The sequence below is a fragment of the Mustela erminea genome, chromosome 13 (genome assembly GCF_009829155.1).
Source record: "Mustela erminea isolate mMusErm1 chromosome 13, mMusErm1.Pri, whole genome shotgun sequence".
NCBI classification, from domain to species: domain Eukaryota; kingdom Metazoa; phylum Chordata; class Mammalia; order Carnivora; family Mustelidae; genus Mustela; species Mustela erminea.
Genome location: NC_045626.1, coordinates 70,174,311 through 70,201,294, shown reverse-complemented (window position 1 = coordinate 70,201,294; position 26,984 = coordinate 70,174,311). Strand labels below are relative to the sequence as shown.

General features: G+C 58.4%; 2 protein-coding genes and 1 long non-coding RNA gene across 3 annotated transcripts in view; 2 read left to right on the top strand and 1 right to left on the bottom strand.

The window, feature by feature from the left end:
- The first annotated feature begins 528 nt into the window (after positions 1-528).
- LOC116571428 lies at positions 529-3,412 on the top strand. Its single transcript, XR_004277887.1, has 2 exons — positions 529-630; positions 741-3,412. It is a non-coding gene; the product is annotated as an uncharacterized LOC116571428 (long non-coding RNA).
- Positions 3,413-3,944: 532 nt separating this feature from the next.
- CABP7 (calcium binding protein 7) lies at positions 3,945-13,514 on the top strand. Its single transcript, XM_032309344.1, has 5 exons — positions 3,945-4,264; positions 10,396-10,539; positions 11,392-11,504; positions 11,787-11,940; positions 12,173-13,514. The coding sequence occupies exons 1-5, from the start codon at positions 4,156-4,158 to the stop codon at positions 12,298-12,300; spliced, it is 648 nt and encodes a 215-aa protein (XP_032165235.1). The 5' UTR covers positions 3,945-4,155; the 3' UTR covers positions 12,301-13,514.
- A 128-nt stretch (positions 13,515-13,642) lies between these two features.
- ZMAT5 (zinc finger matrin-type 5) overlaps positions 13,643-26,984 on the bottom strand; it is a 28,424-nt gene continuing 15,082 nt past the window's right edge. The window contains exons 3-6 of the mRNA XM_032309349.1: positions 23,556-23,618; positions 22,104-22,184; positions 19,744-19,855; positions 13,643-14,009 (exon numbers count right to left, since the gene is read on the bottom strand). Of these exons, the coding sequence (XP_032165240.1) occupies positions 13,880-14,009; positions 19,744-19,855; positions 22,104-22,184; positions 23,556-23,618 (386 nt within the window). The 3' untranslated portion in view covers positions 13,643-13,879. The remainder of the gene's footprint in view (positions 14,010-19,743; positions 19,856-22,103; positions 22,185-23,555; positions 23,619-26,984) is intronic.

The following is a 26,984-nucleotide window of genomic DNA, read 5'->3' as shown; positions in this document are numbered from 1 at the left end:
TAGCCTCTGGACAGGGTGGTCCCCATTCCTCTCCCCTTCCTCCCTGCCACTGGGTGGATTCTCCCAGGGTCTCTTGGGTCTCACCTCTCCTGGCGTCTCTAGCAGCCTGAGCCAAGGACTTGTGGGCAAAGTCTGTGGAGATCCCTCTCTGGAGGGGCCCATGAGTTGAGTCTCCCGATGGCACCCCAGGGAGTGTAGTGTGATGGCGGCAGCACCTTCCCCAGATGGGGGAGCGACAGACATAATTCACACCCTGCAATCACGCCATCTGCTCCCCAGTGACGTGCAGAGGAGAGGACGGGGCTGCAATGCCGAAGGGCTGGTGGGCTGGTGGATGATCATTCATTCATTCGTTCTCTCCTTCATTCATCCAGCAGAGGTTCAGGCAGCCCCTGTCAATTTCCCAAGCCCAGTCGAGTCCTGTGCCAGACAGCAGATCTGGGGCATACAGAGCCCGCCCTCCAGGGCTAAGGGTGGTCCTCTCACACTTCTGAACTCTTGCTTACCCTGGCTTTTCCTCCTAGAGTTCCCTTGACTCGTAGTAAGAACTATCAAGTACTGTGCGCTGAACACTTCACGTGAAGGATCTAAGCATTCATTCTGGGAACTAGATCAGTTTCTATTTAACAGGTGTGTAAGCTAAGGCTCAGAGAGGTAAGTGTAGTCACCCAAAGGCATATGCCCAGGCCTGGGTTCTCAAGGCAACCTTGTGGCACTGCCTCACCCACCCTATGTCCAAGGTTTTTCAAGCTGGTTTTGTGACCTTCCTCTACACAAGCTGCCCTCCCTTCCCCCGCCCTTCACCAGACAACGAGCTGCCAGGTTGACCACGCTGCTCAACATTCTGATGCTGTTCTGTGAGCTCCGGGTACAAGCAACTCCCTCTCATCCTCTGACTCCTGGCCTGACTTGTTTGTAGGACCTAGCACCCAGGGGTTGCCCCGTGACCTGAGGGTAACAGTGCTGGAGGGCTGAGGAGGTCTGTGATGGCTCCCTCCGAGCCCCGAGGGATGTAATCAGAATGACCCAGAGCCTGGTTCCTGAAGCTCTCACCCTTACCCTAACCCAGCTCTTGCCTTGGGCTCAAACCCCTGCCTTGCCTCACAACGATACACGACCCATCCTTGTCCCTTAGCAGGGTTGCCCTCAACCATACATGGAGGCAAGGACAAACTGCTTTCAGAGGTTCTGGGGATGGCTTTCAGGTTATGTGCATAGCCCAAGTACCCATGGGCAGATCAAGAAAGGGGGACAGGTGAGGCTGGTGTCACATGGAAGTCGCCTGGGCCCACAGTCAGCTCTGTGGGTCATGGCTTTGGATCAGGGGAGACACAGGGACTGGCCTGAGTCACCAGAGACAAGGATGTCAGGGATGGCCCAAGCGGTGGGGCGTACCGAGACCTTGGGGCTATAAACCCCATCAGGTCCTGTCCCTCTGGCCTGATGGGAGTCTGTCTGAGGAAGCAGCCTGGTCACAAGATGTAGAACTTGACCCTTATCTACAGACCAGAAGGAGGGCTTTGTCTCCCTAGACACTCATGCCCTCCCTCAGGGCAGATTCTCAGGACTGGGCTGTGTTGGGCAGACCCACTCACTTGATTTTTGCTTAATTTATTCAAGGACCCTTTCTGCCCCATCCTTTGGAAATTCTCCTCTGGGCTGGGAGCTACAGAGGCTATAGCTGGCACTGTCCCTCTGTCAGGCGGGTGACCACGTACTCTCTAACAGCCCCTCTTGAAGCCGCTGGGAGCCGGGTTTCCCATCAGCCCCTTGGCAAGCTCCAGCCCAGCCTTCCTTGGTGCGGGGGTCCTGATTTAGAACTACTTGCCCTGGGCTGGTGCAGCCTGAGCACTCAGGAAAAAACGAAAGAGAGCCACTGTAGCTCAAGCTCTTGATCAATACATAGCAGCTATAATTATTATTAATTCATATTCCTTGGGGGGAATTTTCATGCTAATAGGAAACTCCCAAGAGCTACAGGGATACTCTGTCAGGCACCTCTCCTATGTTACATCACTCCATCCTTACCACTGCCTGGAAGGTGGCACTGCCAACCCTCACTTCATGAAGGGGGGATCCAAGGCCCCGGGATGTTAAGGGAGGTGACTAAGGTCCCATGGCAGCAAGGGGGTGGTAGAGACAGGAGCCCTGGCTCCAAGTTCTGGGTTCTTTCCTCCCCACTCCTCTGCGGCACCAGAAGACCTAGGGAACTGAAAACACTCCAGTCTGACAGTACATCGTCAGACCGGGAGACAGATGGATGAGGAGGGCTTTGGGGTAGGGCTTTTGGGGGGCCTCTCCCACCCCTGGCCCTTGGTTCTAAGGGGCACCCAGCTGATCCATAGAGGCTGGGGAGACAGACAAAGAGCTGAGGTTTTTCCTGGCTCTTCTGCAGTTTGGGGACGCTGCTGGTATCTCCCTCCCAAGCCATGCCCGAGGAGTGCTGGGGGCCAGGGCTGACATCTGTCCCTGAGCCCCCTCTCCCCAGGCCCCAAGATAGGGCTGTGATTAATCAACGACAAAAGCAGAAACAAACAGAAAAATGTAATCAGCTTGGGAAGGGCAGGGCTGGGCTGGGCCGTGGCAATCAGCTTTCCCGCTGGGGCTGTTGGCTGATTGAAGGTGGTTCCGGTAGGGCCTCCAGGAACAGGTCCAGCAGCTGGGGCCATGGAGAGGCCAGGGGGTCAAGCCCTCCCCCATATATATGCATGTACATCTGTGTTCCCATGCCCATGCCACTCCTAGTCCATGGGTCTGCACACCACCCCCCTCCCACACCCACAGGCTCCTACCCAGAAGCTCCTGCCCTCCCCTCCCCTCCCCTGCCAGCTCACAACCTTGGCACACGTAGGTTTCCATACACACTCCCAACATGCATCCATCTGCGTGTGGACTCAAAAACACATGAACACACCCTCCTGGGTAACAGATATATGCACACACATGCTGCTCCCACAAACACCTGCCCCCTCACTTCGATGCACACACGTGCCTTGGGGCCTGGGTGAGTCTTGAGCACACATGGGTCTAACCAGCCATGTGAACAGACAGGCTCTCACACCAGGCCCTACAAGCACCCAGCCACCTCTCTGTTCTTCAGTGCCCTGAGTTGTGGGTGGGGAGAGGCATGAAGCAGACCCTTGGCAGCTCCCCAGGCAGAGTGGTGGGGGCTTGGAAAGGAGCCAGGACTGGGGCTCTACTGTGGGGGGGAGCAAGGTCAGCCGCCAAGTTTCAGCCACAGGCAGGAGAGCCTGCCCCAGATTTGTCCCAAGCTCCTGCCTGCCACCAGCGGCTTATGACCTTGGTCAACGCCCTTCTCTCTCAGCCTCAGTTTCCCCACCTTGGAGCCCCTCCTGGCACCAATAACTGTATGATTCTCCTCCAGGACCCAGGCGCCTGGGGCCCATCTCACCTCGTTGCCAGGTCTCTGGTCGTCAGTTCCCTGCTCTGTTCCTGCGGGGTGGGGGCGGGCCAAGGGGCTGGAAGGAAGGGCCCCACCCCCACCTTGGTCCCGGTGGCTGCGGACTTGGGGCCAGAGATAAGTGATCCCCCGCTGAAAGAAAGGGGAACCTAGGGCGAAGAGGAGAAGGAGCCCGCGGCGGACTAGGGGCGAGCGCTCAGGGACGGGCGGCGGGAAGGGGCGGGCGGGGTAGGGGGGGAAGAGCGCAGAGGGGGCGGGCAGGCTGCGGGCGGGAGGGCGGGGGAGGCGGGGAGCGCAGCCAGCGCTGCACAGAGCGAGCGAGCGAGCGAGCAGGGGAGGCAGCGAGAGCCGGAGCGGCGGGCCGGGCGGCCGCGCCGGCGAGCGGACTAGCGGGCGGTGAGCAGCGCGGAGCGCGCGGGGCACCGAGGAGCGGGCGCGGCGGGCGCAGCGCGCGGCGGCCCGAGCGGAGAGGCCCGAGCGGCGCCGCCCCCGTCGCCCCTGCGGGGCCCCCGCCGGGAGCCCGAGGAGGGAGGGGGGCGGCATGGACCGGCGGCCTGGGGCGCGGGGGCGCTAGGCCCCCGGAGGGGCGCCCCTAGTCTAGCCACCGCTGGTGCCGCCGGGCCGCCCTCCGCAGCCGCGCGCCCCGCCCGCTCCAGCCGCCCCCCGGGCCGCCGCCGGCCCATGAGCCCCGACCTCAAAGTTTGCGGCGGGCGGGCGGGCGCGGAGCCTCCAAGATGCCGTTCCACCCGGTGACGGCGGCGTTGATGTACCGGGGCATCTACACCGTGCCCAATCTGCTGTCGGAGCAGCGCCCCGTGGACATCCCTGAGGACGAACTGGAGGGTGAGTGCCCCGCCGGGACCCCTGCCCGCCGGCCCTCCTACCTGTGCGCCCAGGTGAAGCGCGGACTAGGGGCGCAGGGGGCGGGGGGCCGTCCGCAGGTGTCGGCTGCCAGGTGGACGCTCCAGAGAGCAGCTGCGCGGGGAGGCAGGACCAACTCGCACCTCTGGGTGCCGCGGTGGGGGTAGCCAAGGCTGAGGGGCGGCCCAGCCCCTACCCGCATGGTCCCCCGCGCTGCGGAAACTTGCCGAGCCCCGCAGCGGGGTCACGGGGCCGCGCAGTCCGCGGTGACGGTGCGGCAACGCGGCGGTCTGGGTGGGGGTCCAAGCTGCGCCCCCCGCGAGGGCCCGGCCGGAGCACCCGCATCCTGATCCCCTCCGCGGCGCCCGCCCGCGGCTCTGCGCTCGAATTGACATTCCGCTCGTGTCGCTTTTCAAATCCAATCTGCTAGGGCAGCCGGAGAAGGGGGAGAGGGCGACTGCCCTGCTCTTGCCGCCTGCGGGGCTGTCCCCAGTCCCTCCTGCAGCCTTGGCCCCTTCCCCACAACCCTGCGGGGACCCCCAGCCCAGAGCGCTGGGAGGGTGGCCCAGGAGGTGGTGGCGACAACAAGTGGCCAGATTGGGCGGCTTGGTCTCGATAACCAAGCCTGGAAGGGAAAGGCAGAGGCTGGGACCCAAATCTGTTTCCCCCAGTAGTCCCTCTGCCTTTCAGCATGAAGAGGGACCTTAGGCAAGGGGCTGGACAGGATGAGAGCAGAGGTCAGGGGCTGGGGTCCTTGGACGGAAGATTCTGCAGAGCTGTGAGAACCCTGGGGCCTGCAAGCTCTTTCCCTCCTGGGATGGGGGCAGGTTCTCAGGCCTTCCATCCCCCAGACCTCTTAGGGCCCCATGTGGAGTGGAGTGGGGGTTTGAGGCTGATAGTCTTGGGCCCCTGGGATCTACTTTTCTGCTGTTGCGTGAGGGGCTGAGATCTCCAGAGGCTGGGCCTCTCTTCAGTTATCTTGGGGCCAAGGGTCTCTGCGATCTGGAGCTCATCAGGGCTTGGGGGGTGCAGCTGAGACACCAATGTAGTCAGGGATGATGACGGGATCACAGGGGAAGTCATGTAGAGAGGTCTTCCCTCATCCCCCAGCCCTGGAGAGGGTAGATCTTGGGGGAGTCAGACTGGGTGAAGGGAAGATCAAGAGGGAGAAGGTAGCTACCCTTCCCCCAACATATACACCCTGTACCATAGACTATGAGCCACCTGCTCCTCTCAAGTCCCCTGAAAGTCCCCAGAGGCTGGCAGAGCCACGGAGACAGGGTCTGGTGTCTGAATCAGGCAGAACAGAGAGATGAGTGCTGCTGCCTTGAATCCCAAAGCCCAAGTGTCTGCCTTGTCTGTCCAGTGCCTGGGACAAGGAGGAGGTGCAATGAGGACCAAGAGGGCAGGGGATGGGGCACAGCCATCTCTTCTCCACCATTGTCTCCTCCTGCCCTAGGTCACCCCGAACCTCCTGCCAGTGTCTCCCTCCAGGGGCCCTCTGTCCCTTCCTCCTGGCCACTTGGGCAGGGGACAACACTCTCCCCCCAAAACCCACGCAGCTTCCGCCTCATTCCCTATCCTTGCTCCCAGCACCCCACTCTGACGCTGGTAGCCCGGCTATGGGCCTGGCTGGGTCTCTCCTCTCTTGTTCTCCCAGCCCTGGGGTGCAGACCTGAGAAGCTGAGAAGAGGCTGGGATAGAGGGGTGAGCAGGCACAGGGAGGGCAGTGCAGGGGTGAGGAGGCCGCAGGCTCCACTTGGGCTGCCTGGCGGGCACACTGGCAGAAACCCAGCAGTGTTAGTCACCAGCCACACCAAACGCACTCCCTGCTTCTCTCCTGTCCCCCTCTCCTGGGCCCTGAGGAGCAGAGGGACCGTGGCACAGGGGCATCTGAAGGGCAGGGCCCTCCTTGGGGTGACCAGGAGGGGGTCGTGGAACAAGCAGGTGCCTGGGTGACCCCAGCCCATCTCCTAGCCTGCGGGCAGCTGTAGGTGAGGGCAAGAAGTCCTCCATGGCTGACCCCCCCTTCTTGCCTGTGGGCGTTCCAAAAGCCCTCCTGGGGGACCAAGTCTCTGCAGGCCCCGGTGGTCCTTGAGTGCCGGGGCTGGATGGAAAAGGTGGCAGACCCCCCGTCCCCTTGCCGCCCAGTGCCTGGGTAAGATCCAGGCCCTTTGCGGAAAGGACACCCACCAGTGGGGGACCCACACGTGCAGAGAAGAGGAAGCCCGGCAGCTTGGGATGAAATGCTGCAGACATTATGTGCCTGCCGCAGAAATCCAGGGGGCGGTTAGTCTGAGGGGGAGAGGGACAAGGGAGGTGGAGAGCGCAAGGGGTGGATGAGGGCTTTCCAGCCAGGCAGGCCTGGGTTCGAATCTCTGTACCGTCCGCTTACAGAGTGACCTTGGACTATCACTTGGCCTTTCTCGCCTCGGTGTCTCCATCTGTGAAAGGGGCTTGGCATCACCCCTCCCCAGGGCTGCTGGTGGCAGAGGACACAATGGAGGCTCTTATCGAGGGGACTGGTATGCAGCAGGGGCTTGCTGACCCCGATGCTGCCGCAGGGGTGGCCAAGTAGGGGGGTTCTTGCAGGAGTAAGAGCCTGGAGTGTGGAGAGATTGGTGAAGCTCTTGAGTTAAGGACCCAGGATGGACGGGGGGACAGGGCAGGAAGGCTGCCTCCGCGAAAGGCTGGGTAGAAGAGTCCTTGAAGGTCTGGCAAAGGCACCTGGGGACCTGTGGCCCTAGGGAGCCGTGGGTGGCAGTTGGCAGGGTAGACGCGGCTGGGCAAAGCTGGCCCGGAGCCTGTCTGACCCTGGAGAAGGAGAGACACAGGCTTTCCAGCTTCTCCCTGTATCTCACACCCCGTCTCATCCCTGCCATGACACACACACCCAGCCAAGCCTCCCAGGGTCTGCGGGAGCATGGAGGCTGGCCCAGGGGCATCAGCGGACTTGAGCACCTGAGGGTAGGAGTGCAGTGGCTGCAAGTCCTAGGCCAGCCCTTTCTGGCCAGAGAGAAGAGGAAGGAGACAGACAGACAGGCAGACAGTCACCAGGGCAGGGTTCTGAGGTTGGCACTTGGCCTGCTCAGTCAGACAGTGGAGCCCACACTGAGAGTGGCCAAATAGGGCATTCGGAGTATGGGGTGGGGAGCCCTGACCTGCCCGTTTTCCCTGCAAGCCCAACAGCCGCTTCTGCGTAGACTCAGGGCCGCCAAAGTGGTGGGGCGTGGGGCCAATGCCGCGGAGAATGGCAGCTGCGGCAGAGGACAGGCGCTGCCCCACCATTCACAAGTGACCTCCAGCGTGTGCACCCCGTCTCTGGCCTCCAGCTTCCTGACGGAGGGCTGATGTGCCTTGAGGCCTGTCAGGCTGCCTCAGGGTCTATCACCAAGATTCCCCTGCCCTCTGCTGTCTCCTGTCCAGTCCCGTGCATTTCCTCAGATCTTCCAGAAGAGGACCAGGGGCTCCAACTGAAGTGGCCATGGGCTCTGAGGGCCACACCCGGCTCTGGGGGCCACACCTGGCCAGGGTGGGAGGGACAGCCTGGACCCCAGCTCCTTGCAGGGGAGGGGGCCAGCATCTGTGGCAGTCCCACTGTGCGTCAAGGGTTTTGCCATACCCACCGCAAATTTCCCAGTGGGTCTCTACCAAGGAGGAAACTGAGGGACCCGGAAAGATGGGGTGCTTGACTCTGGGTTCTTCCTTCCAAAACCAGCCCCTCACCCGGAAATCTGGGGATGTACCCTCAGCCCAGGCCTCAGCTTGATTCCTCTCTTCTGTGGTGGCCAACACTTACTCTTACTAGGACTGTTAGTGAACTAGGAGTACCCGGGCTCCGAATAATGACCTCACACTGGGTATTGCATGCACTTCCGCCCAGATCTTTTCTGTCTGTGCTGCAGAAGGGTAGGCCCCCCAAATCAGTCATTCATTCATTCACTCACTAGTTCAGTGACGTTTATGCTTGACAGACAGGCACTGTTCCCGTCATGGGGCCCCAGCGGCAGCCTTCATAGTTCATTCATAGTCCAGTGTGGTCCATGGGGCAGGGCAGGGTCTGTGGGCGCCCAGAAGCAGGTTGAACTCAGCTGGGGCGCAGGGAGGACACCAGGAAGGTGATGCTGTTTATGCCAGGAACCTGAGAGGTATCCGAGTTTGCCATGGTTTGGGGAAGAACTTCCAAGTGAAAGGAGCTCCCTGTTCAAAGGCCTGGACGTGGAACCCTCCTGGTGCTCACCAGGGCTGAAAGGGCCCCTCCTGCTAGAGTTCAGGACACCTGAGCTGGGAGAGCCTGGGACTGGGTCAGGGTGGTAGAAGTGGTGGACTGTGTGTCTTGTTGCTCTGTTGGTGCCTTAGTCTGTACCTGGAGACCCTTAAGCCATAGGACCCCATTAGCCACCTTCATGACAGCCGGGGCCCCCCCTTAGAGACCTCTGGTGGTGGGGAGCTTATCATCTTGTCAGTGGCCTGGGAGAATGGTAGGTGGGAGTTGGCTTGGAGTTCCAAGTCTGGGATTTATAGAAACCCCTGGGCCTGTGGCCCAGATCTCCTATCCCAGTTGCTTTCTGGCCTAGGGGGCCCCTGGTCAGACCAGATTCTCTGGCCCAGCCTAGGATGGGTGGGTATGGTCCAGAGTCAGAGGATCTGGGGGTCCGCTTGGCTGCAGCCCACTGTCTCTGTCTTGGCCTGTGTGCCGTCTGGTCTAACCTCCAGGCCTTGGGTGCAGACACCAGGTAGGAGGAGCTGGATGAGATTTTGGGCCCTTGACCCAAGCTTCCTTGCCCCAGCCCCTAGTCTGTGATGGGGCCAGTGGGATTAGGGCCCCCATGGCACAGGATTCCACAGTCTGTTTTAGGGGTTCATAGTCTCTTTAGGCCAGGCCTGGGCCAGCCAGATTCCTGCTCTCACCAGAAATTGCCTTGTCCCCAAACTGACCCCAGTCTGGCTGCTTTGCCTCTCTGTGCCTCAGTTTCCAGGTCTGCAGTGTGGACCATTTTCATCTGTCTCTGCTTCCAAATACACCCACACTCACACCCAGGGACAGGATTCTGTCTGCTGAATCCCCGCCAGGGGACAGCTTAGGCAAAGGCCAAGAGGCTGGCAGGTGAACAAGGATGCTGGAGCAGGCGGTGTGAGTGGGGTGAGGTTCCCGTCTTGGCCAAAGAAAAATGCTCTTGAGGGCTCTTCCTGGGCTGAGTGGCCACGAAGGGATAGCAGGTAGAACTAAGGTGAGCGGGGAGAGGTTAGGACCCTTCAACAGCTCCTGGACATGCTTGGTAAAACCCCTTGTTGTACCCACATTACTACTGGGCATTCTACTGTGGGTGGGACTGGTCCCAGGTCACTCACTGCTCCCAGCCCAGTGCATTGTTCTCTGTCCCTGTCACCCAGATCCTCAGGTCTCTGTCTCCCCGTCTGTACGATGCAGGGGACGATCTCCACATCTGAGCAGGCCTGGGCTGGCTGGGGCCCCTCCATCCAGCCTCCACCTTCCCCCTAACCTCGGGCTGGGGAGGCAGTCTCTGCACGGAACTGCAGCCTGACTCTGAGCGGGAGCTGACGGCTGCCTCATGGGGCATCCTTAAGGAGTGCTGGCTGGAGTTTCCAAGCCGAGCCCAGGGGAGGAAGCATGCGATAAGGATGAGGAAGCATGCGATAAGGATGATGGAAGGAATGAGGGGTGGACAGGGAAGCCTTTGGCCCCTCACAGAGTGGCCACCGCAGCCAGGCCCCAGGAGCCCGCGCGGTGGGACTCATGCTTACCTGCCACACGGGGTCGTCGTGAGCACACCCTAGGAGGCTGTGGGAGCCTGGCTGGAAGAAGGAGGACCTCCCCCCACCCCACCCCACCCATCCCCAGGGTGATCCTGGCCGTGCTGCAGGCTTGGGCACACCTTTGCCGCCTGACTCGGCTGGCCCTGAGCTCCAGGAAGGCAGTGCTATGGTGGACACTTGGGCCACCACCTGCCACTTGTCTCTGACAAGACCTGCAGGCTCCCTGGTGGATTCTTAGAGCCGGGCTCAGGCTGCAGGTTTGGGGATGCCGGTGGCTTAGGGAAGGGGTGTTGGGGACAGAGGCGAGGTCCCAACCTGCTCTGCTCCCCCCACAGAGATCCGTGAGGCCTTCAAAGTCTTTGACCGCGATGGCAATGGCTTCATCTCCAAGCAGGAGCTGGGCACGGCCATGCGCTCCCTGGGCTACATGCCCAATGAGGTGGAGCTGGAAGTTATCATCCAGAGGCTGGACATGGATGGTGAGCACCAACCCCTGCCTCCGTCTCCTCACCCCTCACCTGGGCCTCTGAGGCCGAGCCCACCCTCCAGGTACCCCCAAGCCCATGGCGGTAGGCAGCCAGGTCTGGCCTCATTTCGCAGCCTGGAGAATAGACACTAGAGTGCGATGGCCCCAGCCACACCCACACACGGAGGTTTAGAGACTCTGCCTCTCTAGCTCTGCATTCTGAGCAATTTGTTTTTTTAAGATAGTATTTTTAAGTCATCTCTACGCCCAATGTGGGGCTCAAACTTGCAACCTCGAGACCAAGAGTTGCTTACTGTACGGACTGAGCCAGCCAGGTGCCTCCCGAGCAATTTTTTTTAAAGCACAGAGAAGTAAGTAGAAAGGCTATACTAAGTACCCCAGGTCCCATCACCCCAAATAAAATATCATTTAGTCGTATTTGCCACCTGGCATTTTATTAAGGAAAACCTAGTAAAAAAGGCTGGTAATATCCAGTCTCCTCTTCTTGTCCCCCCCACCCCCACCATGGGCCTCCATCCCTGCCTCCCCTCCACCCACAGAGCAGGTGGTGGTCTGTGCAGTTTGTGCCCTGAGTTTCAGTTCCTGTCTGTGGGGTGAGGATGTCAGGCCCCACACCTGCTGGGAAGCCACGTTTCTGAGTAAAATGCAAGGCTCTCCCATGTGCTCGGGCCCATCTGCTGCACCCCATCTCCACTTTGCAATCACCATATTTGGTTTTAGTCCCTGAAAATAACTCAAGGCTCAGAGGAGGTGGGACCTGCCCAAGGTACCCTGTGACCTGAGGTGGCCCAGAACCCAGCCCGGTTGTCAGCTGGCCCATTGATTGGACCTGTGCCTGCCCTAGGTGATGGCCAAGTGGACTTTGAGGAGTTTGTGACCCTCCTGGGACCCAAGCTTTCCACCTCGGGGATCCCAGAGAAGTTCCATGGCACTGACTTTGACACTGTCTTCTGGAAGGTAAGTGTTGTCTGGTTGGGACTTAGGGTTGTACACACTGTGGAGGGCTGTACAGGGTCGGTGAATGGCCAGGGCATCTGTCCCCTGGAGGTCTTATCTTCCAGAGGGCCAGGGGCCAGCCCGGGGAGGCTGGTGTGGTCAAGGACTCAAGGAATGGAGCGAGTAGTTTCCCGTCCTCCAGAATCCAGAGGCCTGTCACTGGGCTTGTGTGGCAACAGGGTGCTGGGTGGCAGCCGTGGTGGTGACAGTGGCCAGAGCACTGTGTCTCCTCCCCAACCCAAGTGCGACATGCAGAAGCTGACCGTGGATGAGCTGAAGCGGCTGCTGTACGACACCTTCTGTGAGCACCTGTCCATGAAGGACATTGAGAACATCATTATGACGGAGGAGGAAAGTCACCTGGGCACCGCTGAGGAGTGCCCTGTGGATGTGGAGAGTGAGTGACTGGCCCCCAGAGCTCCCCCAACCTAGGGGCAGGCCAACTGCTGGGGGCAGGGGGAGGAGGAGGCCCCGGGGATTGCAGGGAATGGCTGGGGGCCTCCTTGCCTGCCCCACGCCTTGTGTCCCTGTGGGACAAGCCCACGTGCGGGCAGTGCAGGCGGCTCCTGATTCCGCGCTTCGCTGTCCCCGTCTGTCTCTCTCTGGTGCTCCCTGGCGGGCGGCCACAGCCTGCTCCAACCAGCAGATCCGCCAGACGTGTGTGCGCAAGAGCCTGATCTGCGCCTTCGCCATCGCCTTCATCATCAGCGTCATGCTCATCGCGGCCAACCAGGTGCTGCGCAGCGGCATGAAGTAGGCACACGCGGTGCGTGGGGCCCACTCCACACTCCCCACCGCCTGCGGTCCTCTCCTGCACTCGGCTTCCCCGGGCCACCGCCACGTGTACTTCGGGGCCCGAATGTCCAGCAACCCTACCCCTCCCGACCTGAGGGCCCTTGCATGGTCCCGTGGCCCGGCTGCGGAGGGCCTGGCGGTGGTTCCAAGGTGGCCCCCGGCCCCCCCTGCACCTGCCCATGCCTGTATGTAGCACTCACTCTCCCTTCCACTGTCCAGGGGCTCCTGGGAAATCTAGGAGGCATCTGCACAGGGTCCGCTAGCTGATGTGGTCACTTAGACAGGAAGTAGCAGCACCCTGTGCCTGGGGCCACAAAGCCAACCTGACCCTTCCCTGAGATTTGCCCAGGGCCTTGGCCCTGGTGGAGATGGGAGCAGGAGGCTTCCTCCTGGAGAGGGGGTAAGGCTGGGGTCTCCTGGGCCCTATTCCCTGGCCAAGCCTGAGTCCCCTGGCCTTCTCTAGGGTCCCTTTCTCTGACCCTCCTTAGACTCAAACCCAGCCTTCCTCCAGGCACCCACTGCGGGCAGAGCATTTGCCCATTTCACAGATGAGCAGCCTGAGGCCCAGAGGGCTCCCAGATACGGTGCCCACTTCAACAGGAATTTTTCAGAAAGGGCAAAAGCTCCCAGCAGATGGGGCATCTGAGATGGCCCAGCAGTCTCTGCACCCTCTGAGCCCCACCGGCCTGAGGGCCACACTGCCCACCACCACCCAGCACAGAATCTAGAACTGGCCTGCAGTGAGGCAGGAGGCAGACCAGGGGCCTAGAGGCTCCATATTGCCCAAGAGCTTGTGCGACCGCCCCACCAGCCCAGGGCCTCCTCCAGGCAGAAGCCTTGGGGGAGGGCCCAGTGTCACTGCTGGGCCAAGGGGCTGGTGTAGCCCAGCACTGTGGGTGCCAAGAAACTCAACCAGGCCACTCCCCCAAGTCCAGGGCCTGTCCTCCTGGGTCCCCCAACCTCTCTACACAGGCCAGAGACACAGCTCCCACAGCGCCCCGGTTCTGCCATCTCACGTTCAGGCACCAGCTCAGTATGGGCAGATGTGGGGACTGGAGACAGCGGACGGAGTCCCTGAGCTCTTCTCCCAGATCTGGAGCCCCCTTACACCCGGGTGACCTTCCCAGCCACACTGGCACACCCTCTGCCCAGCCATGCTGAGCCCCCGCCGGTCCTCCCAGGAGAAGGGCAACAGCGCTCCTCACCCAGCAGAGAACCTCATCTCAACCCCAGTCCTGCCTGTCCTCGGACCAGGGGCTTGGGGAACAGAGCTGACGGCGCTGGCCAAGGACGAAACACACCACCATGGTGACAGACTTTCTTTATAAACACCCAGAAGGAAGTTTTCTCATCCATCTTCTCAGGATGTCCCATGAGGGCAGGAGGTGTAACTGCCTAGAGCAAAGCTAGGACTGGGGCTAGGACCGATGGCTTCAGGAGGCAGTGGGCGAGGCACCCCCCGTGTCCCCAGGAGGAGCCCTTATCTGTATCGTGACTGACACCAAAGCTGACCGGAGGGGTATCAGGTGGGGATGAGAGGCTCAGCCCCACTGGACGCTGGGCTGCAGGGGCCACCCCCCGGGTGGGGGTGCCCGCAGGGATGGAGGCAGCTCCTGGACTGGCGGCCAGCCTATGGGGTACTGGAAGATGGTGGTTCTCATGGGTTCGGCCCTGGAGAGGAGGAGAAAGTCAGAAAATGAGAATGGGGCCCAGCCCTGGCCCAGGCTGGGCCACCTCCTCCGAGTACCCCCTCTCCCCACCACCCCAGCTATGGTCAGCTGCTTGAGTGACCTTTCTGGAAGGTGGAGCCTCAAACACACGCAGACCCTTCGAGCCAGCAATCTCACCTCCAGGAATGAGCCCAGATGGAACAGCAGGGCTGTGGGGAGAGACTGGCTACAAGAAGCGGAAAAAACCTGTGTCCACCTGTGGGGGACTGATTAAACACACCTGCACGACCACAGCAGCGAATACTAAGCAGCCCGAGTAATGGAGAAGGCAGCCTTGTATGCACTGATACGGAAAGGTGTCATGATGTACTGTGTGAGTAGAGAGACAAAGCAGCTTATAAAATAATGTATATAGCATGATACTATTTTTGTTTAAAGATATATAACATATATAAATGCATAAAAAAAACCCTGGAAGACAAAGCAAAATGTTAACAGTGGTTCTATCTGCGTGGTGTAGTTATGGGTGATTTTTTTTTACTTCCTTTATACTTTTCAAGAAAAGTTTTACAAGCATGCAAGCCTTGGAAATCAGAAAAAATATTGTCTAAACTTTTTTTTAAAAGCCTCATTTCTCATGCAGCTCACTCTCCTTCCCCTGGAGCGGCCACCTGGGAACCCAGGGCCTATGTGGAGCATCTGCCCTGGGTGCCCAGCCAGGGGCTGCCTGTCCTCAGGGAGCAGACTGAGGTGCAAAGGCAGTCCCCGGCCCCTGCCCCCCAGCTCCACATTCCAATGCTTCTGGACTTAATCCCCACCCAGTGGGCTGTTGCAGGGCCTCCATGCCCCTCACAGGCTACGGAGCACTTTGAACTCACTGGAGAGCTCATGTCTCCCCTGTGGGACTGGAGCTCTCATGTGGAAGAGACCAGGAGGCTAGGGGTGGTGTCCGCTGGTCCCCCAGGAGCCGGAGCCAGGCCTGGCACAGGGAGGCCACCCAGTGAATTTCTGCTGTTGACGAGGAGTCACGCTAAGTGCCCTTACTGACTAGGCACTGCCTTGGACCAGACACCAAGGTCTAGAGAAACCTCAAGCACCTTCATAGAACCCCATTTGATAGATGAGGCAAATGAGGGGTGAAGAGTCAGTCACACAGAGTCAGGGATTGGGGGATTAGGGGCTAACAGGCAACGTGAATGTGGGCTCCAGACACTGCCCCCAGGCCGCAGGCCCAGCTCTCAGTGGAGGCTGGGATCCAGACACCAGCCCTCTGCCAAGGGGGAAAGTCCTGGGCCTCTGAGAGGTTTGGAGAGGCCTCAGGCCTCCAATGCAGAGGTGGTGGCTGGGGTCAGGAACCCTGGGGGTTTGCCTTGCCGCCACCACCGCCCCCCAGCCTGACACTCTTGGGGCCTGACAGGCAGGAGGGAGCCCACTCGAGGACTTTAAGCGGCCTCCTGGTACAAGAGGTCAGGGAAATCCCCTGCTTAGCTGCTCGCTGCCTGCTGGAGAGTCCGGGAAGCAGCTCCCAGCGTGATTTATGGCACTGAGGAGACTTCATAAACTCCGCCAGCTGCAGAGAAGGGTGGGAGTGGGGGAGCTCCGCCGTTGCTGGAAGGGAGAGCCCCAGCTGCCAGCCAACCCCGGGCTTCCCGCAGGGTTAAGGTGACTGCAATTCTCTGCAGAGAGGGTGTGATCCTGGCGAACCCCTTCCCGTGAGCCCCAGATCCTTCTCTAGAAGATGGGGCCGATTCCTGGGCAGCTGGGGCCTCCCACCAACATAAGGGCAGCCCCTTCATGGGCTCAGACATGGACACATTCTCAGGGCCCCTGAGCTCTTGGAGCATACCCCTCCTGTCCCACACAGAGCGCACGGGACACTGGGGTACACAAGGCCAACTGTGGCCTCTCTCGTGGCCGGTGTGCCCTCGGCGCAAGGACAGGAGCAGCTCTTTTGCTTTTCCCCAGTCACGGTTCTGAGCCGAAGAAAAGAGTCTTAGGGAAGCGCCTGGGCTGGAACAGAGGTGCCAGTCCAGAGAGAGGTGCAAAAGGGGAGATTAAGAGGGATAAAGTCACAATCTGAAGAGCCAACAATGGAAAACAGGGACAAGCACTGGCCTTGCCGGGGGATTAGTCCACGTCTGAGGCCAGCCTCTCCCTCTTGCCACAGTCTGCTCTGGGCAGATCCCTCAGGATCAATGGGCCAAGGAGGATGGTGCAATGTGCCAGGCTGGGGGCTCACAGGGCCTCTATTTCCCCCTTTTACAAGAAGGGTTGGCCTGGTACACCTCGAAGCCGTGGCTCAGGCCATGGGGTTGGAGCCCTCAGGTGCAGGAGGCCCCATGAGGACCGGGCAGCCATCTTCGCCCTGTACCTCAGGGGAGGAAACACACCCAGAGAAGAGGAGCCACCAGACCGGTCCCCAGAAGGGGTCCAAAGCACTAACACCCAGGGAATAGTCCTCCAGGCCAGGGACCCTGCTCCCCTACATGCTCAGAAGCAGTCAACATGGCCTGAGCCTGTGCCAAGCCTGAATGGCAACAATGTGAGCTCGGCGCTGAGAGGAGGGCGTCTTAGCTAAAGCCTGAAGGATGAGTCTGCTTTGCCAGGCAGAGGTGGGGAAGCAGTTCCAGGCAGACAGAGTAGTGTACCCGTGCTGCACCAAACCAGAAATGCCCACCACATCCAAGAAGCCGCCAGCATCCTGAGGGACTGACAGAAGCCAGATGGGAGAGGTGAGGAGACTGCATGGGCTTGGACTTCCCTGGGGTCAAGCTGGGTGGCAGAGTGCAGAGTCCCTGAGGTAGAGGAAGCCCAGGAGGGTTGACGAAGGGGTCGGGGCCAGGTCAAGGCCTGGGAGTATTTTAGAAGCGGGCTGGGGCTGTTCTGTGGAGGACAGTCAGGAGAGGCAGAGTGCAGGTGGGAGACCGGGAGGGACTGCTGCGTCCGTGGGGGAAGCTGGGGTACATGAAGGGCACAGAGGGAACGGTCTCTGTGGGGCTGCTTCCAGGGTAAGAGACTCAGGGACCAGGACAAAGCAGCCTGGGGACTTGAATCCACCTCCCCTGACCCAGCAGGGGCCCTGCCACAACTGGACGGGCAGAGCCCAATACCCATGGGCTGCAGACTAAGGGGCTCTCCTTCCTGAGACCGCCCTATGGGAGAGGGCTTGAGGAACACCGAAGCAGTGACGGCCAAGGTAATAAATGGTCACCTCCCTTTCAGCAACGTTTTTCTTGAGGCCAGAGAGGCCTGCTCTGCCCCAACAGCAATCCATTCTGCCTCTGAGCCCTTGGGAGGCAGGTGGAAAGGTACACAGGCGCAGAGGACAAAGGGTTGCCGGGAAAAACAGGTCCTCTGGAAGGGGCCAGCTCGGATGCCCAGGTGTGTGAGGGGCACAAAGGACAGGCCTGACACTCCCTAGAGCTTAGGGTGGTCCCCAGTTGCAGGCCCCACCCCAGAAATAGCTACTGCTCTCCCAGCAGCTGGCTGCTGCCACGACTACTCCAGACCTCCAGCTTGGCGGGAGCCCTTGGTGACAGAGGTAGCCTAGGGTCTAGACCAAACAGGGGCTTCAGCTCTTTCTCAAGTGACAGTTCAGTGCTGCTGAAGATAGCGGGTGTGAGACCAGGACATTCACACTCTCCTGGAGGGGTTGAGATCCCTCAGCCACAAACCAGGGGCAACGATCCCCTTAAATGCCCAGGGCCAAGGGCCAGGCACACCATAGCACCCAGCACCCCTAATTATCAATGCTCACCACCTCTACCTGAGACTCTAGGCCTATCATTCAGCCTCAGTTTCTCCACCTCATCCCCCACTCCTGAGTCTCATGGTCACAAGCATCCTGCACTGGATAGCACTGGGACACATGTGTCCCTAGGTGGGGAATTCTGGTCACCCGTCTCTACCCACTCCTACACTCGGGCCAGCCCAGGGACTGGGTCTTCCTGAGCCCTTGTGAAAAGCTCAGGAGGTACCCAGGCTTTCGGTGCTCACTCCCAACAGAATACACACCAAGTCAGAGCAGGGAGGTGAGTGGGGAGCACAGTTGAGACCCACAGGTAGCCAGGTCCAAGCAGGAGGAGAGTGGGGAAGGCCTTAGAACTCTCTGGATGCCTCCAACCAGCCCCAGCCCTCTGACACACAGCTGATGGGGCCTGGGGCTCGAGACGTGGATCCCTGGACAAGTCCCAAAGGGGCACTCCCCTGACCCAAATCACAACCACCTCAGACAGAACCAAAAGGGATGGACATCATACTCTAACATATGTGTCTGTACTGTATTGTTTAAGGTAAGGGGACAAAACGACGCAGATCTAAAACAGCTAAGAAACAACTAAAAGTTGGGGTGCCTGGGTGGCTCAGTTAGTTGAGGACCTGACTCTTGATTTTGGCTCAGACAGTTATTTCAGTGTCGTGAGACTGAGCCCTGCATCAGGCTCCATGCAAGGTGTGGAGCCTGCTTAAGATTCTCCCTCTCTCTGCCGTGCCCCATCACACTTGCAACTCACGCTCTCTCAAACAAAAAACAAAAAACCCAACAACTAAAGGTTAATCTTAAAATGGTTAACAAAGGGGCACCTGCGTGGCTCAGCAGGTTAAAGCCTCTGCCTTTGGCTCAGGTCATGATCCCAGTGTCCTGGGATCGAGGCCCACGTGGGGCTCTCTGCTCAGCAGGGAGCCTGCTTCCCTTCCTATCTCTCTGCCTACTTGTGATCGCTGTCAAATAAATAATTAAAAATTTAAAAAAAAAAAAAAAAGGTTTAACAAAAAGCTCTCTCCACGGGGACATGGAGAGAACGCCAGAAGTTTAGCCCCCACCTCCTGGCAGAGCTCTTAGAGGCAAGGCCTCACCCTCAACTGTCCAGCCAGGTTCCCTCAGCCCAGGCCAGGCCATTGTTGCAATGGACCACACCACAGAGACAATAGGGTCTGAAGCCCCATTGCAAGACAGGCAAAGTAAGGCAACCCAGTGCAAGCAGCTTTACAAAGTCACAGGGAGCTCACAGGCACATCTGGTAGCCCCTTCCCTGCTCTCTCCCTCCTTCAACACCCGGCAGAAGAGTTCAGGAGCCCTGGGACCGCAGGCAGCACACACCTGAGGGCCCCTGACCCAGGGTGCTCCACCTACTTCTGAGCGTATTGAGTGCCAGGCCCCGGCAGCAGCTGGGCCCAGCCGCCCCAGCCCCCTCCTCAAGGAGGCAGTGGGACAGTGAGAGTGAGCTAGTCACATCTCTGAGTAATCCCAGCTCTGCCTTTTGGCCCTGTGCCCTTGGGCAAGTCACACCCTTACCTCCCCCTCTGTAGGGTTGGGGTAACTGCGCCTATCTGGCAGGGCCCGAGAGGAGACAGCTCAGTGACTGGCACCCTGTGGGTTTCCAGAACCACAATCAGGCCCCTCCTTCTGGCAATGGACTTGGTGATGTCCAGTCAGGCTGGCCTGGCCACCTGCCTCCCCTTCAGCCAGTACAGATGCCAACTGAGGGAGGAGCCACCAAGGCGGGAGAATGAGGCTCGGGAAAAGAACCCTTAAATGAGTGCTCCTCAGCCTTTGGCCTGGGCCTGGGGACCCAAGAGTCCCAGTGTGGCTCCTCCCTTGAGGAGCTCTGTGGGGGCATCCATGTCTGGTCCCTGGGCCAAGGCAGTTCATGGAGACCACTCAGCTTCCAGCGAAGGCAGGCTGGCTAGCGTACTCTCCCAGAGGGCATAGGAGACGGGGACCCACGGGACTGTACCTGCTGCTTGGAGCTGAGCTCAGCCGCTTGGCTCTCTTTTCCAACCAGTCTTCCAGACGGCCCTCAGGGAGCTCGACGACATCTAGTGGCCATTCCCTGGCCCGCCTCTCCTCTGTGGAGATAGGGAAACAGAGGTGAGTGAGGGGCATAGTCACCCCTGGCTGGACCCCAACCTCCCACAAAGCAGCCAGAACCTTCCTGGGGATGAATGCACAAGCTGGGAGGCCAGGCGCAGAGCCGCTGGGCAGTCCCTACCACGCGGCTCCCTTCCGAGGCCTGCCCCTCTGGGTCTCACTCTGCTTCCTCATTAAGTGGAGATAAAACACTGGCTGCCTCCCAAGCTTTTTGCAGTTGGACACATGATAAAGCATTAGAGAGCCTGGTCTTCAAGAGGGGCCCAAACCTGGGGGCAGAGGCAACGTGGGTTGCAGACCAGGGCAGAGCAGGATTTGGGTCTCTGCCCTGCTGCCTGCCAGGTCTCTCTGACCCTTGGCAGGGGAAGGAGCCTCAGCTTCCTGGTTTCCTTTTCTTTCCTTTTTCCTTTCTTTCTTTTTAAATTGTACTTATTTGCCAGAAAGAGAGAGAGAGATTGAGAGAGTGAGCACAGCAGAGGGAGAAGTAGGCTCCCCGCTGAGCAGGGAGCCTGATGTGGGGCTCGATCCCAGCACCCTGGGATCACAACCCAAGATGGATCACAATCCATCCGACTGAGCCACCCAGGTGCCCCATCCTGGTTTCTCTTCTCATAAAATATCCTGTAAGAACCTCTGCTCACTTCAAAGTGAGTCAACGGTTCAAACAAGCTGAGTGTGAGATGGGTCAGGATCTCTGGGAGATGTGGGATAGGGCCTGGGGGCCAGAGGAAAACAATCTGACTCGGGCACCAACGGGGACCAGGGCCTGGGCTAGCACTGCACACACTTCATCCTACTTCACCTTTACAACGTGTCAGGACATTACCTCCAAGAGGTTTAGCTCTGTGCCGAGGTCACGGGGGATGTGGCAGAGCGAGGACTATCAGAGGTGCAACCGGGGGGTGAGTGGGTGCACACCTCTGCTTCCAGCCCCTCAGGCTTCCCCCATCCCTGTCTACCAAGCCCCGCTTCCTGCTGCAGGCCCACTGGCCTAGGCTCTCCCCACCATGGGCCAACGGTTCCCTGAGAGTCCACGGCCAGTGAAGAGCTGCCACCACTGCCAGGGTTTGCTGGCGAGGCCTGTGGGGTCTCACTTCTGCCCTGGGAGAGCTCCTGGAAACCCTGTGTCAGGGCCAGGCCAGAGCAGTGCGTGGCCTGAAGGTTATGACTGGTCGGTAGCAGGAGAGGGGGGGTGGTGAGGCCCACTGGGGATTAGGGAAAAGGCCAAGCTGCCCTGGACACTCATTGCCTGCCCTGCGGCCACCTGGACAGAGGGAAGAGTGGGCAGCAGCACCCTGGGAGGACAGAATCAGCCTCTCACTGCGGGGGGCTCATGTGAGGTCCTTCTGCCCTGGGCTAGCTTCAGTTTCTCCATCTGTTCCATGAGGGGCTGCATGAGAAGATTGACTAAGACCATCTAAGTGCAAATGGCCTTGTTCTCTAACTGGAGAAATGGGAAGTGAATTTCCCAAAAGCAGACATAGCAGTTTCCACGGGGAGCTAAACTTGTTCTTCCCTGGAATTACTAGACCTGAGAGTTCTGAGGGCCGGGAAGGTGTTCTTGACATCCCTTTGTCCCCAGGATGCAATAGGGGATCTGCCTAGTGCTGAGTAAGGGCTGGAGAAAGATAGTTCCTGATGGAAGGAAGGAAAAAGGATATGCAGGAATGAGAACCCAGCAGGGCACAGATGAGGCTGAGACACACCCTTCAGGGCTGCTGGACAAGAGAGCCCCACATACCACTTTAAACCCCACAGAGAACACAGATGGGGGCCCCCCCATTCCTTCTCCACTCATGCCTGCAGCGATGTGGAGGCCTTTCTGACACCCACCCCATCACCTGGGGCAGCCCTCAGCTTATTCCCACAGGATGACCACAAAAGAGGAGGAGGGGGTGCCTGGGTGGCTCAGTCAGTTAAGCATCTGCCTTTGGCTCAGGTCATGATCCCAGGGTCCTGGAATTGAGCCCTCTGTTGGGCTCCCTGCTCAGTCGGGAGCCTGCTTCTCCCTCTGCTGCTCCCCCTGCTTGTGCTCTCTCTCTCTCTCTCTGGCAAATAAAAAAAATCTTTGAGAGGAAAAAAAAAAAAGAATCTAAAAAGAAAAAAAAGGAAAAGGAGGTGGGGAGGCAGAGAGCGGTTTTGCAGTCCTCAGATCTGGCACACCACCCCCCCCAGCCTCCAGCAACCCGCTTCACGCCCGAACCCAGGGTTCCTGCCAAAACACACCCTCCACCTGGATGCTCAGCTCCTGGAGGTCTCTCTCTGACATGTGGGAAAACCTGCAGTTGGAGCCGAAGTCACACTGGCCTGCAACAGAAGACAGGGAAGACAGTTACTCACCACTTGGAAGAGCTCCCACTGTGTGCAGAGGGGGCACCCTGTGGGGGCAAAAGGCTTTAGAGCCTACAGAGTAACAATCCCACGCCCCAAGGAAAAACTTGGAATTTCTCTAGCTCCACCCACCCAAGCAGCCAGAGCAACCTGTCTGGTCCACTCTGTCCCATTCACGACCCTGGGCAGCAAATCGTGAAGCCTTCCGTGATTGGGGTGCACCGGCCTCTGTAGGCTTGTCTGTTGTCACCACTTTCCTGGCCCCTGGCCCCTGTTCCCCAGCCTCAACAAACCACAATGGGGGGTCCCTGAAAGGGTCATGCTTCCTCTCTTCAATCCAGGCCCTTGCATCTGCTGTGCTCTCTGCCTGGTGCCCACCTGTCCATTTGGCTTGCATGAGCCACTGGACTGCTCCCCAGAAAGGTTTCAATTGTAGCTTCAATCAAGGAGGCACCAAAGCCCAGGAGAGCTTTCTGAATCTCAACCAGGGAGACCAAATTATGTCTCAAAATAGCAGGAGCCTGCAGGTATCTTAAGCCAGCAGAACCTCTCAGTGGTGTTTTCACAGCCAAATGAAGTCTGCTGGGGAGGCCCTTGACCTGTGGTCCTGGTGACCATTCTAGAGGCAGCACTGTCTCCTGAGGGGAAAACAGCCATTCACCCGTCTTCCTTAAGCCAGCAGCATTACCCCTCCCCAGGGCCAAGCTCTCTTACACACTTAATGGTAATCACCATGGTTCGCCTTGGCCATTAGGAAGCTTAGGGCCAAATACCCAGAGAGTATATAGGAACTCAAAGCAAGCATGGAGGAAATGAATCATTCTCTTGGCTTTGTCTTCTTTTTCCTACTCTTATCTTCATCTGCTCTTGGTTCCTTCACTTACTGAGGTTTTCATCTCTTTGAAGTATAATGCACCTTTATTTGGTGAGTGTTGAGCAAATCAACACTTAGCATTCTTGGTTCTAATTCTGAAGCTTCTCATCAAACCTGTTACCATCTCCAGTCCTCCCTGCTGGAGGTTGGGCTCCCAGGCTAACCTAATCAGCCAGTCCATCACAGCCATCAATGTCTCCTAGATTTATTTGCAATCTCCCAGTGCTTGCTTGTTCTGGGTGGGCTGGTAAAATCATATTCTAGGTTCAAAGAGCTGAGGAACTAGGCCCTGGAAGTCATTCCCAAGGCACAACCCTTGGGAAGGTCCCAACTGACCAGCTAGCTGACACACCAAGACCATAAATTGGGCTTGGGTGGTGGCTGGGGTAGGGGAGAGGCTCCGCAGAGGTCTGAGCAGGCCAGATGGAGCATGCTGGTCCTAAGGGGGACCCTAACTGAGTAGAACAGGTTACCTGTCAGTAGAAACTTCCTACAAGGCCTCTTGTTCTGTTCATCTAGTAAAATGGCAGCCGCATCTGCAAGAAGAGAGAGGGTCCGGGTTCAGACTCAGGCTGCACACAGGCACTTCCTATCCCCGAAATCAGAAAAGGAAAGAGTTTCCACCCACAGAGGAGTGTAGGAAGAGATGACCACAGGTAGGGATGCTGGGCAGAAGCATCTGAGCTTCAGGTGACCTCAGCCCCTTCCTCCCCACCCAGACCTAGCCAAAGGCAAGAACCAAGTTTTAGGTCTGAGGCTCTTGGCCTTGACCATGCCATGGAACCACCTGGGTAGTTTTATTTATTTTTTAATATTTTATTTATTTATTTTATAGAGCAATCAAAAGTAGGCAGAGAGGCAAGCAGAGAGAGAAAGGGAAGCAGGCTCCCTGCTGAGCAGAGAGCCCGGTGTGGGGCTCGGTCCCAGGACCCCGAGATCATGGCCTGAGCCGAAGGCAGAGGCTTAACCCACTGAGCCACCCAGGCACCGTTTTGTTTTGTTTTAAATCCTGGTATGGTAGACTTCTCATATTGTCTTTGCAACTTCTGTGACTCTGTAATTATTTCAAAATAGAAAGCTAAAAAAATCCTCCTGGTGCCCAGGAAGCCCACCAGTAAGTCCCAGGGCTCAGGCCACGGCCAAGCCTGCAACCTGCTGCTCTCTTGTTCCCTCCTCCGCCCTGCCAGCTGCAGGCCTCCGCAGGACTTCCCAGCTATCTTTCCGGAAGCAAACCTTAACCCTGGTTTCCTCCGATTTTTTGACCTTTATTTTCATCATATACTTATGATTTGAGTTTTGTGTGTTTCTTGGTAGGTAAAGAATCAATCAGTCAAAATCTGTAAGACAGGAAGGGGCTCTGACTCAGAGGCTCTGATGTTGCCCTGGGAGCCTGGGCTGGACACTTGCCGCATAGGTCTGCTGCCTTTTCTAGAGGCCACTGGAGCAGAGGAAAGACCACAGGTTTCCAAGTTCCCGTACACTTGACTCCAGGCAAGTGGCTTTATCTTTCCAAGTCTCTGTTGCTCTACATGTAAAATGGGAAAACAATTCTCCTCTGGTAGGGTTGCTGTGAAAAACGAATAAGACACAGAGCCCTTGGCAGAGGCCCCTGGTGATTCCAAGCCTGAGGGCACATGACAATTGCCAGGACAGTGGGGCTGGGAGCGGATGTGGCATCACATTCCCCAGGTGACACTAACGTGAGGCCGGGTCTCAGAACCTCTGTCATGGACGCTCGACCAACGCTGAGCGGTGGCGGTTCTTGTTTCATGTCCTCCTCAGGAGCCCATGGCACGGCACTAACATATCCACCTTGCAGAGGGGAAAACTGAAGTTCGAACAGGGGCAAGGCCACATCGTCAGGAAGTGGCAGTGCCAGGTTTGAACCCTGGTGTGAGTCTAAAGCCCCTGCCCTTCCCCCAGTGGCTACAGCTCCCCTGGTGGCAGGTGAAGTGGTGGGCTCTGATGGGAGGTTCGCCCTTCCTCCCTTCCCCGGCACCAGGCAGCCCGTGGGGGTGGGCTGCTGTGGTCAGGAGTTGGTTATGAGAGAACTCCCTCCGGGGGTGACCCGGTGGAGTGTGGGTGGGGCCGGTAGGGTAGGGGGTGTCCTCCGTCAGCACTGGGCCTGTCAGACTCAGCCTGTCTAGCTGGTCCCACAGACCTTCCCACAAGAGGTGCGCTGGTCGGGGCATGTGAAGATTGCCCCGTCCCACCTCCACATCCCAGAGGTAGGGTAGCTGAGCTGGGGTGGGGGTCTGCACCTGAGTCTTAGCCAAGGCGTCCTGGGGACTCAGTGTGGCAGAAAAGTTCTAGGCTGCCCAGCACCCTGGTTCTTGACCCCAGCCACACGGCAGAATCACCAGGCAGCCTTTAAAATACAGGGATCCCCGGGCCCATCCTTCTCAGGTTCTGCTTTAATTCATCTGGCAGGGAGAGCATGAGAATTGTTAAAAGCTCCTCAGGGACTCTGAAAGGCACCCAGGACTGAGAACCCGAAACCAGGGCCTGCGCAAAGAAGGCATGCTCCTCCAACCTGGTATTCAAGGCTCCTCATGATCTGACCCTATTGGTCCTTCTTGCTTCATCTCGCAAAATTAACAGCTGCCCTGGTGCCTGGTGTTTGTTTGCTTGCTCGTTTAGATATTCATCTAACAAACATTTACTGAGCACGTCCTGTGTGCCAGGCACCACGCCAGGATGAGGATTTAGTGGAGAATAAGTCAGACCTGCTTCTCCCTTCCAGTCCAACAGTCACACTAAGCCATGTGGACATAAACAGGGGAATAGCTAGCATGCAGCCAAATGACCTGACCTCGCCTGGGGACTGGAGAGGGCAACCCTGAGGACACTGTGCTTGAGCTGAGTTCTGAGATGGAAGGGCTAGGCTGAGAGCATCAGGACAGCAGAAAAGGCATGCCCACTGAGGGGACACTACCTGTAATGGCCAGAGTGGTTGGGGCTTGGAGGGCCAGGTGGGCAGGGCACGGAGGCCTATACAAGACAGGGGTTCTGCCAAGAACACACCGTTATAACTGGGAGTGGAGTTGCCTAGGAGAGGGGGCCCTGGGAGCCAAGGACATACTAAGTGCTCACTGAGATAAAGGGCCTGAGGCCAATCCTTTTGTGGACCCACATGGTTCCTACTGAGTGAACGCTTATTGCCACACAGTCATCATGAAAACACTGAGCCCCCTGTCACATCCCTAGGAGGTGGGTACTGTTGTTAGGGCTCTTTTACACAGGGTAGAATCAGGACAACACTGTTCGTGAGTGACACCTTGGGACAGCCAGCCAGCCAGCCTAGCTCCAACACTCATACCTGTCCTGGCCACAGCAGATGCACTGTCAGCCCCGCTGTGGGTGAGGGGACTTGTCTAAGGCCATGAAACTGGGAGCAAAGTGGGTGTTGAATCCTAGTCCAGGCTGGGGTGCCACGTGCCTCCCCAAGGTCTGTGCTGTGCAGTTTGCTCAGCAAGCTGGAGCCCCGGGGAAGCCTCATAAAGTGGAAAGAGCTCCTGCGCTAGCTGTGGAGCTCAGGTGAATATCACCTACCATCCTGAAGTCATCACCTTTAAGTGGGGATGCCCACCTGCCCAGCCTCCCTTGTAGAGCTATTCTAAGGACTGAATATGCCAGGGGATGTGAGAGGAATGCAGGGTCCCCAAGAAGGAGCTTATGGTATCGACTCTTTCATCTTTCTTTCTTTCTTTACAACAGCCTCTGCCAATCAGCCCTAGACCCAAAGACCCACCTGTTCTTCAGCTGAGATTCTGGGGCTGGAAGCAAACACCAAGGTAATCTGGAGGCCTGGCTCCTGCCAGATCGCAGTCCCCACTGGATTTGGGGGGCAGGGAGCCTCTGCCTGACACCAGAGTCAAAGGCCTCCCAGGCACCTCGGAGAA

What these genes read in the sequence shown, in the direction of transcription:
- CABP7 (XM_032309344.1), top strand. Translation starts at nt 4,156, where the DNA reads ATGCCGTTCCACCCGGTGACGGCGGCGTTGATGTACCGGGGCATCTAC. An exon ending in CCAGAGGCTGGACATGGATG is followed by an intron (nt 10,540 to 11,391) that starts GTGAGCACCAAC and finishes TGCCTGCCCTAG; the next exon opens with GTGATGGCCAAGTGGACTTT. An exon ending in TTGACACTGTCTTCTGGAAG is followed by an intron (nt 11,505 to 11,786) that starts GTAAGTGTTGTC and finishes CCCCAACCCAAG; the next exon opens with TGCGACATGCAGAAGCTGAC.